This window comes from Dipodomys merriami, unplaced genomic scaffold (genome assembly GCF_024711535.1).
Source record: "Dipodomys merriami isolate MVZ:Mamm:240054 unplaced genomic scaffold, mDipMer1.0.p SCAF_57, whole genome shotgun sequence".
NCBI lineage: Eukaryota > Metazoa > Chordata > Mammalia > Rodentia > Heteromyidae > Dipodomys > Dipodomys merriami.
In genome coordinates, this window is record NW_027206146.1 from 3,856,269 (window position 1) to 3,867,138 (window position 10,870).

General features: G+C 44.1%; 1 protein-coding gene across 1 annotated transcript; it reads right to left on the reverse strand.

Moving 5' to 3' along the window:
• Positions 1–2,825: 2,825 nt before the first annotated feature.
• LOC138812443 (vomeronasal type-1 receptor 4-like) lies at positions 2,826–3,476 on the reverse strand. The gene has a single exon (XM_070000385.1). The coding sequence runs from the start codon at positions 3,474–3,476 to the stop codon at positions 2,826–2,828; it is 651 nt and encodes a 216-aa protein (XP_069856486.1).
• Positions 3,477–10,870: the final 7,394 nt, after the last annotated feature.

A 10,870-nucleotide genomic window follows, 5' to 3' on the forward strand; every position in this document is an offset into this window, starting at 1 on the left:
CTGGTTCACAGGCTGACCCATTTTTCCTGGAAGGCTTTGTCAGGAGCTTCAACTCATCCCCAGGAGTGAGAGGTGAGCATGTCTCATCCCTCCTGGATATTGAGCATAGTCACCAGGTGCTGCTGTGAATGAAGCCAAGTCAGGAGCTGGATGTGAGCTCTGGCTGGCAGGTGTACAGCAGGGGAGCAGGAGCCAGGTGGCCAGCCACTGTGTGGCAAGGACACAGGGAACAGGAAAGGGATTCATAAATATTAATGGCATAGAACCGAGGGTGCTCAGGAAGAAAGGAGACAGACATGGAGGAAGACAACCTGAATATGCGAACTCTCCAGAAGTAACAAGTCCAGGCAGGGCTGCATGTCAGCATGACGATGGGCAGGTGTGCTTCCAGCAGACTGCAGGGATGCGTGGGATGCAGAGCCTAACCTTGAGCTGAAGAGCTCAGGGACAGTGCCTACGCCCAGAGTTCAAGCCCCAGGGCCGATCAAAAAAAAAAAAAAGGAAAAGCAGGAGGAGCATTGCTGAGAGCTGTGGGGTAGAGGAAGCACAGGGCAAGGGTTGTCTTGGATTTGGATACTGCTCAAGACCGAGGGTGAGGTCAGTAGAGGGTGGGGTGCTTCTGGGGAGCGAGGGCTGACAGGGGGTGGAGTGGGGACAGGGAAAGCCTGTGTCCCCTCACAAGGCAGGGAGCTGGTGGCGGACACATGCTGTCCCTAGGTCAGGAGGCTAAGTCCACATCCACACTCTCCAAGGTGACACAGACTGGGAAGACCTCTGGGACGGGAACAGCAGTGTCAGGAGAGGAACAGGTGTGTGTGAGGTTAATGATGACACCACACAGCTCCGCAAGGAGACCGGAGCATGCCTGTGCTGGGTGGAATGACTTTGGACTGGATTAAGGACATGGGGCAGGTACAGAATCTGGCTAAAGGGAATGTGGGGGGAGGGAGTGCAGGGACGGCAGGGCCTGTGGTTCAAGACTTTCTGTGGTGGGGTGGCTGTGGGAACTTCAGGATCAGGAGGAGGCGCCTGGCTCAGAGCCCACAGTCCACTCAGCACAGGGCATAGTCCCTGGCTGACTCCTGGTGGCAGGCCTGCCATCTGCTTGCTTTCCTTTTCTATGCTGGTCCCAGAATTTGAACTCAGGGCCTGTTTCCTATCCCTGAGCTTTTGTTCTCAGGGCTGATGACTGTCCCCGGGACATCAGTGCTACTTCTGGCTTGCTGTCACCTTTCAATTCATTCCTGAGAAGAAAAGGGTGGAGGTGGAGAGCCCTGGACAGGAGACCCCTCCTCACATTCAGCACAGCAGCCCTGACCTGCACCCCAGAGGCTGTGTTAAAGTGACCTCATGAGGAGCACTGCACGAAATGTCACAATAGCCAAGCAAGGGAATTTCTCAAGGAGCCTTCGTGTTTTAAAAACAACTTTATATTAACAAAGGTGCTTTTCAGAAGGACACTTAATGTGCTTGTTGAATTAGCAGAGTCTAGAGATATGTAACATAGACTGTCAAGGAAAAGAAAGAGTTCTGAAAATAAATTATGTGTAAGAAATCAGCATGGACAAGACTAACGGAGTAACTGTCAGGAAGCAGTCTTGTTGTTTGTGGTTAGTGCTACACCAGCAGCACTTCCTTCCTTCCTTCCTTCTTTCTTCCTTCCTTCTTTCCTTCCTTCCTTCTTTGCTGGCTTGCACTCTCTCTTCTCTGTCTGTCTCTGTATGTGTGTCTGTGTCCCTCATTCTCTCTTTCCTTCTTTGAGCCAGGCCTGGGGCTTGAAATTTCGGCCTCCATTCTGTCCCTGGGAAATTTGACTCAACGCTACTGCTCTACCACTTCAGCCACAGCACCACCTCCATGTTTGTTTGGGGTTTTTTTTGGTGGTTTATTGGAGATGAGAGTCTCAGACAGTTTTCTGTCTAGACTGGCTTTGAAATGTGATCCTTTGATCTCGCCTCCTCTTGAACTCAGAACACAGGCATTAATCACCACACCCAGCTGCTATTTTCTTTTCTTTATTTTTTTTATTGTGAGAATACCCTACAGAGGAGTTACAATTATATGGGAAAAATAACGAGTACGTCTCTTATCAAGCATTGTTGCCTCCTCTTTGTTTCTCCTTCCTATCCGTTCCCATACTCCAGCCTTCCCCCAACCTGATTCCCCCCCACACCAAACTTGTAAAGTTCATTTTTCCACATAACGACTGTACATCTCATTGTTGCAATGGGTCCATCTGTATCCCTAGTTAAACGAGTTGTTTTTTCCCTTCCACTCCACAAAATATACCAACATCAAATACAGTGAAAGCATGGGTTATACTGTGTGGGAAGGACATACAAAGCAACATAGAAATCATCTTATAAATATGATAGAAACAATTGGCACCTTCTATTTTCTTTCCAACTACTTTCTTCTCCAGAACAGAAGGGGCTTTAAGAATTATTTGTTTCATTGCATAGGGAACTATTAAGAAAGAAAGAAAAAAATCAAAAGACTCAAAATGGAATTAGGAAAACATGTAAAGTGAGTTTAACCAGTTTATCTTGAATTTGAAATGACTACCATTTAATGGGGCAGATTCTCTGGAAGAAGTTGACATGACCTAATAAGCATTATTTCAAAATCTAACATTTCCACTTTCATATAATTTTGTGGGCCAGCACAATAGAGACAGATGAACACACACACAGATATATAGCACACAAATGTGCAGATGTGGACCTGTGTGCACACTTCTATCTCTCAGCAGATGACTTTTTTCTAGGTATGGAGATTGTTGAATAGACAAGCAAAGTTTAGCAGAGATGCAAGCTTGGTGGTCCTCAGGGGAGGACCAATTTCTTCTTCTTTGTGCAGGTGAAGAGGAGGCTGCAGGGTGTGGAGTGTCTGCTCATGAGCAGGAAAGGGCTGAGGGCTGGGAAACAGCCCATAGCAAACACCGTAATATGGTGCAGCACTGGGCTGGGGTTGTAAATCACAGACAAGCAAATCCGACAGATGCAGGACAAGGTATAAAAGGAGACAAAGGCGCTCAACAGGAAGAAGATGATTATGGTAGCTCTGGACTCGAGAGAGGCTCTGGTAGAGACGCTGATCCTCAGGATGTGCCGCATTCTCTGCTTGTGTCTGTACAGGATAAAAAGCATGGAGGTGCTGGCCCAGAGCATGAGCCCCAGACATAGAACATCAGGCAACAAGAGCAGGGCCATATAGAGCACATGAGCAGATGGGTCGTGACGCTCGGAAGAACAATATCCATAGGCCTTAAAGCTGGTCATGTTTTCATTTGCTTTGGGTCCAGTCATGAACTTGATATTAACAAGGCTCACCAGGAGGAAAACCCCCCAGCTGAGGTAGAGGGTGGAGACAATGTGCTTGTGGGCTCTCCCCTTCAGCCCTGCCCACCTGGAGTCCCCCTGGCTGATGCTGAGAGCAAAGAAGATGCTCAGGGAGCAAGTGCTAACAATCGACATCCCCCTGCCCACTCCGTGAAGATAGAAGACTATTTTGCACTCCACATCACTGAAGAAATTTCTCCAGCCCCAAGCCACCATAGTTTGGGGAACAGCCCTACACAGAAGACTTAGGAAGCTGGCCACAAGTAAGTGCCTAAGAATCAAGTCTGTGGCTCTCATCCTGTTCCCCATGCAGGAAAGGAATAGACAATGGGAGAGAAGAGACAAATTACCTACAAACCAAACCACAGTCTGGGCTAAGAGGATCACCCCCATAAACACATGAGCATCTCCCATCCTCTCTGTACCTTGAGTCTCATTCAGAGGCCCTGGCTTAGGAAACTGAGGCCTGCATGGTGCCAAGGGAACACAATATTCTCCTTCCAGCATTCACACCACTGGAAATAATCTCCTACTGTCTCTCATGTATTAGAAAAAATCCCATTCTATTCATCCATGGGGAAGAGGAAATGACATGTTCAGGGAAATGGGTGAACCTGGAGAAATAGCATTAAGGGAAGGTGAGTCTGGTTCTGAGGTGAAGGCGGCTGCATTTCTCCTCTGTAGAATCAGATCTAAGATTCTAAACAAGCAAGGCCCTAGTGGTTCAAGACTGTAATCCTAGATACTCAGGGGCTGAGACTTTGGATTCCCAATTCAAAGCCACCCAGAGAAGGAAAGTCTGTGTGATTATTCTTTCCAGTTAAGCACTAGCACACTGATAGTAGATATGTGGCACAAAGTGGTAGAGGCCTAGTCTTGAGCAAAAAGGGCTCAAGGAACATGGGCAAGACTCAAGTCCAAGCTCTCTGACTGACTAAAGAAAGAAACTTGAAACATGTCTGACATGTTCCCAGGGTCACATGCACTTATACTTCAATACCCTGGCTGCAGGAGTGGGTCCTAGGTGTCATCCTTTCCTCAACACGGAGCCCACATTTCACAGAACAAATACCAGGAAGATGAACCAGGTCTGCATTGGGATGTTGCAGGTTAAGAAGGAGGTAGATCACAGAGACAGAGAAGGGGCAATTTTAGAGTCAAATGCCATGTGAGAGTCGCTGATGTGAACACATCGTCCCAAGCTTCTAGACAATCAGGATTCCTCCTAACTTGTCATAAACCAGGACAGACTCTGTGAGGGGAGACGAAGTTAGGAACCAACAGGATTTAGGGGTGAGGGGCCTGGAACCCCTGTTCTTTTCACTGTCCTAGCCCATTCCTAACCTTCCCTGTTTCTTTGTTATGCAACCAGGTTCAATCAAGAATCCTTGCTCTCAAGGTGATACCTTACTCAGAGTGTGGAACCTGGGGTCTGTCCTGCAGGCTGCGCCTCTCCAGTGGCAGTGAACACAAGTGCTCGCCTCTTCTCTCAGGATGTGCATGGCAGGGCGGGTCATTTCTGAGATGCACATGGGCACTTCAGAGCTGCAGAGGACTCCTTAGATAGGGGTCCAGGAGGGCCGCAGCTGAGGTCGTCTCCCTCGAGAGCAGTGATTTTCCCTTCACCTGGTGTAGCAAGCCAAGTTCCCAGTAAACTTTTTCTTTTCCCCCATGTGACAATTATCAAGACACTTTTCACTTTCTCGTGGGTGCTTCTCCAGGGGGCAGGGGAGGGGTGCAGTCGCTTACCTCTCCTGGATCCCAGTAGGCCAGCAGGAGACACTGAGGCCCAACTTGAAATGACTGTCTGTAAACAACCTCAGGGGTGTGTAAGCCATGTGTCCCCAAAGTTCCTTACCCAATGTGTCCCTTCCCTTTTATTTTTTTCAGGTCTGAGACTTGAACTCAGGTCTTGGGCACTGTTTCTGAGCTGCTTTTGCTCAAGGCTAGCACTCTACCATTGGCGCCACAGCACCACTTCTAGCTTTTTCTATGTATGTACTGCTGAGGAATTGAACTCAGGGCTTCATGCATGCTAGGAAAGCACTCTACCACTGAGCCACCTTCCCAGCCCTCCTCATCTTAGTCTCCTTTTCTTTTATATCATATATGCTGTTAGAAAAGAAAAATGGAACCGTGTACTGATGCAATCTCAGGAGCCTGATATCAAAGAATCAAGGTTCAAAGCCAGCCTGGTGAAGAAAGCCTATGAGATTCTTATCTCCCATTCTTATCTCCACTCTCTGGTGGTAGACTGCCAGTCTGGAATAAAAGAGCTCATCATCAGCATCCAGGCCCAAAGTTTAAACCCCTGGACTGGCACAAAAAAAGGAAAGAAAATAGAATGAGACCTTCCTGTACTGGAGTTTCTTTGGCAATAATGGCCATTTTTTTCTAAAAATGTTTTCATCCCTAGAGACCCCATTTGGAGATTAGGGGTAAGCATTTCCTGCATATTCCTGAAAGCATGGTGATGAGTGATCTCTTTTGATGCCTGATCATTTCGGGGGAGGTAACTTCATTCTCTAATTCCCTAGTCATTTTCATCACTATCAGTGGTGATTTTGAAGCAGAAATTTGTCACTGTGCTCAGGAGAGGATCAGCAGTGACTCCTCACCTTGGGTGTCTGGTCTACCTCATTGCATGTGACTCCATTCCTCACCTGGACCCTTCTGGTCTTGCTGACTATTCCTCTGCCCTGTTCTTGTCTGTTTCAAGAAAATGCATTTGCCTTTCTGTGTCTGACTTCTGTGTCTGTAGTTCTACAGTTGTGGCAGCACATGACAAGATTTCCTTCTTGTTCCTGGCCTAGTCATATTTTGTGATGGAAATAGACTATATCTTCTTTTTTTGTGAAACATCTTTTTATTAAACAGCAAAACAGAAATGCAACACAATTTTAAATATTTGTAAAATTAAGTCACTAAGGGGATTCAAAATGTTTGCAGTATGACTATTACATCTTCATATAGTTAATGTCATTTATGAAATCATATACTAACACATAAGATTATCCAATCATTAAAGTAGTTCAAATCTAGTAACCATAAGCTATATTAGTGGATCTTGTTTCCTAGTATAATATCTTAATATTACCTCTGATATTTGTTCGGAGCCGACAGTAAAGTTCTAATGTCATCTTGACCCCTGTGCTCACTTGAAGGCACGTACAAGGAGCTGGCTTACTTAGAAAACACCAGGTGCCCGGGATTGCTTTGCTATGTCTGCAGAGTTTGTTTTACTTTCTACCAGTTGACCTTGTCTGGCTTTACTGCACTCTGTTTTTACTGAAATTTTCCTTGTTTTTCTGGACTATTGTAACCTTATGTTACCTCTTGACTTCTAATAGTATATATTAGGGAAAGTTAAAAATAAACGGTGCTACAGTCTTGAGCTGCAGACCTCCCGAACCCATGCTTTGTCTTATGTCTTTATTTTTCTCCTCCTTACCCCCAAATTCAGGATTCTCTTTGGTTGCCGGCAGGCTCCGGCAAGTGGCACCCGATTAGGAACCTGAAAACCTGGAATCAAGGCAGAGGACCCCGCTAAGGTAAGAGGACACGCCCGGAAAAAGAGAGTGGGTGAAAGTATAGTTGGGAGTAAGAAATTATGGGGCACAGTAAGAGCTGTACGTTATATGTACAAACTCTTAAGCGCAGGCTTCAACCTCGATGAGTGAAAGTTGGACAGAGGCAGTTAGAGAGTTTCATTCGCTTTGTCAAGGAAGTATGCCCCTGGTTCCCAGAGGGAGGAACCATTAGTTTAGAAACTTAACAAAAAAAATGGATAAAAGGATTCAGTGACACTATGATGAAAATGGCGTGTAAGTTAAAACATTGCTGCTTTGTGATTGTCTGGTATCTGTGTAGCCTGCAGGTTCTGTATTGGAGTTGGCAAGAGTCTTGGCGGACACACTATAAGACAGCCAACTGCCCCTGGGAGAAACGTCCCCAGATCCTCATCAGGGTAAACTATCCAGTAGTGTGGACATTTGGGCCTGTCTGTAGTCCTGCACTTTCTGTCTGACATTCTACAATGCGCATGTTGTAAATTTGTTTTTTCTCAATGTTTGTGTGTATGTATTTTGGAATTCTTGGAATGTTTCTTCTCTCAGATTCATCCTGATGCGAGAGCCCTGAGGAGGCTGGTTAACACCCCCTTTTAATATCTGTTTCTCTCTAGCTCCTTCTTTTTTACTTATACTTTAAACTGACCCCCTTTCTACCCTTCACTGCCACCTCCTCCACCCTCTCTGGATCCAGAAGTAGGGAAGTAGTGGGAGGTGAAAAACCTGGAGGATCTAACAATAACTTACAAGGGCTGGCAAGGAGAACGTGCAGCCTGATAAAAATGCCACTGACCACTTGCAAGTGACACCAGCAAGATCTTAGCCTCAGGTCTTGGCACAGGTGGTCTGAGTATGGGGGAGAGCCTGTCAGTCTGGGGGGACAGGCACTAGGCACTTCATTCCCTTGCCCCAAGATGACTGGGAATTCTCCTCCACCTTGGAAGGCCCCTGGGTCAACGTTTGCAGGAATCTAAAAGAAAAATCCTCCGGAGGTGAGTAGAGGGGGTTCGAGTCCCCTGGTCAGTGGATTTGAGTCCCACTTGTGAATGGTGGTGAGATGTTGCCCCATTCACTGAGACCTGATTTTGTCTTTGTGGCCACTTGTCTTGTTTACTTCGGTGAGTTTTCTGTTCTATGTTTTCTGAGGTAGGGATAAACTGGGGGCCCATTAGCCCCCCACTCAGCGTTTGGTTGTTGTCTTGTCTTGTTCTGTTTTAGAATTGGTACCAGTTTTAAATGTATGTACACCTGATTTTGATTTTTTGTGTGCTTTAAGGTCTGTGTGTGTATGTATTTGTGAACATGTTTAATATACGGATTATCAGCATGCTATAAGAATTGGGTGAGATTAAGTTTAAAATTTAAAAGGTTATGAGGTTTGGACATCACCAAAAATTTTAAAAAATTTTCACATTGTTTTAAAAGACCTTGTAAGGATTCTTTAACTTAAAAAATTAAAAAATCTGATATTTTAAAATGCATAAGGCTGTTTACACTGTAATCAAGTTATCTGGCTTAACAAAAATGCCTTGGCTGTTTGGAATTTCTTTCCCTTGGCTAAAATTTGGGGATATTAGAAGTTTAAATATAAAAGTTTGTTTAACACTGTCAAATACATTACCTGTTGTATCTGTCTAAAACTGTGTATTTTCATTCAAAAACCAAAAGAAAAGGAAAAAACTTAAAAACCAACAAAAGACCTATCTTTAAGGGCAAGGGGTACACAGGCAAAAGTGCAGTTCAGCTGGTCATACATGGTGGGAAGGGCCATGGGAGGAGTCCACACATGGTAAAAGAGGTCAAGCGGGCACAAACGCAGTTCATGTTACCTAAAGAGTGAGACTAGGTGTGTGCCCATTCCATAGGAAGGGCCAAGTGGCCCAGCTTTGTTCTGTCCTTTTTCTCTACAGATAAATACAAGAAACATGATAGGAAAAATTAGTGATGTGATGGTCTGATTAGTATTGCCAAAACTGCCCCTTCGACTTAAAAAGAGGGTTAAAAATGTATAATGTGACTTGCTTTCAATGATGTTCTACAATTAGGATATGTATTTATAAGTCATAATTGTGTTAAGTGTAGCTTCTTGGTACAGGGAGGGTGATTGTAATTCTTGCATTAAGGAAAAATTGTCATTTGAGTTTAAAAGTTTTACTGTGTACCTGTTTTAAAACAAGCAGACAAGAGACAATGAGTGACACTTGCCCTCAAGATTTTAAGTGATTTTTTTTTAATGTAACTAAAAACTAAAATATAAAAGAATAAAAGAGATTAATAGGAGGCTTAAAAATAGGAATGGATTTCTGGATATAAAGTTTAAAAGTAAAATTGTTCTTAACATTTGCCTCAAAGTAAAAAAATTAGGATTACCAAAATAATTGCTTAATTGCTATTCCAGTTTGCTCTTAGAGGTTTTCTAAGTTTCCAGCAAGCCAAGAACAAAACACAGAGGATTCTTATAAGTTTGTCAGATGTAACTTCGGCTCTTAGTAAGTTTCAGGTAATAACATGGTTAAAAGCTACTTCTATGTTGACCACTTTGTTGTTTTTAATTGGAGTAAAGTGGCCTTTTATAAGACTCATTGATCTGCAAACTGGTTCAAAGCCAGCCCGGGCAGAAAAAGGTCCCTGTGAGACTGTCACCTCTACTCAGCCAGCAGAGTGCTGAAAGAGCAAGCAGAGTTGCTTTGGGACTCATAGCGGCAGAGTGCTAGCCACTATGAGTTGTAACGCTGAGGGACAGCACTCAGGCCCGAGTTCATGTCCAGCAACCAGCTAAGGAATATACAGATATGACATTTATCCCAGTGTAGAGAAGACATTCCTGGGACAAGAGCAATGGAGGAGCATCCAGAGGCAGTAAGCCACTGCTTGGATGACAAAAATGTCAAATACTAGAGTCATTTGTGCATGGCCCTTCAAAAATTGGTCAGAGCAAGGTGGTCATGTGAAGATAATTTGTAAGCATGCCTAATATCCATGACTATCTACTTTGTAGGGACAGAAACTTGTGATAGTATTAAAAAGCTAAAGTTATAAAATGTCGGCAATGGTTTAAATCCCAACCCCTGTATGTGTCAAAGGCCCTAATTGGCAATAACTTTTGAGCTAACACCAGCTACATAAAGTTTATCTGCTCAAGAAAAAAGTTTGTAAACCAAAGAGTGTGTTTCTATTAAAATCTGTCTACAGGCCTGCACAGGTGACTTGGATATTGTTAGCGTTACTAGAGGTCACATTCCTAAAGATGCTACAGAAGATGATTCTTTGCTCATCATCCCCTTTTTTGAACAAGGGAACAAAGTCATAAAAAAAAAGTGACAAAATAGACAAAAAAAGACATGAAAAATAGTAGTACAGGCCTGAGCCCTCTATATCTGCCTAAAAAAGTCAGCTTTATTAAAAGAAAACTATCTAGTTAAAAAGGTTGTCATCTTGGTCATTTCTCCTTGGTTATTGTCTAAATAGCCTTAAAAACTCTTGGGGCCACAGTCTGCAAAGCCTATGTATTACTTGTATACTTAACCAGGCTGTGTAGAAATTTACAGCTCTGCAAGTGGTGTGACAGTCCCTTGGAGCCACTGAGAGACCCTGCTGCTGATACAGCCTGACAGTCACCTGGAGGAAATCTACATTGTTACCCTGACCACCTCCACCGTGGAAAAGTAGACTAAACTCCTGCCTGATTCCATTTTTTTTTTATGGCTTCCCATTGTCCATGTGACCATATAACAACTCTAATTTTATTATGGCTACTCCTCTTACCGGGGAGACTAGCAAACATTGTATTGCTCCTTCCCTACACTGTTTTGCCACTCTAGGACTTCCTAAATATATTAAAACTGATAATGGTCCGGGATATGTTGGACAAGCTTTTCAAACTTTTTATAAATCTTACCAGATTTTACACTCTACAGGTATTCCCTGTATTCCTCAAGGACAAGAAATTGTTAAACAAGC

Excerpts from the sequence above, each read along its gene's own strand:
- LOC138812443 (XM_070000385.1), bottom strand. The coding sequence starts at position 3,476 with ATGTCGATTGTTAGCACTTGCTCCCTGAGCATCTTCTTTGCTCTCAGC.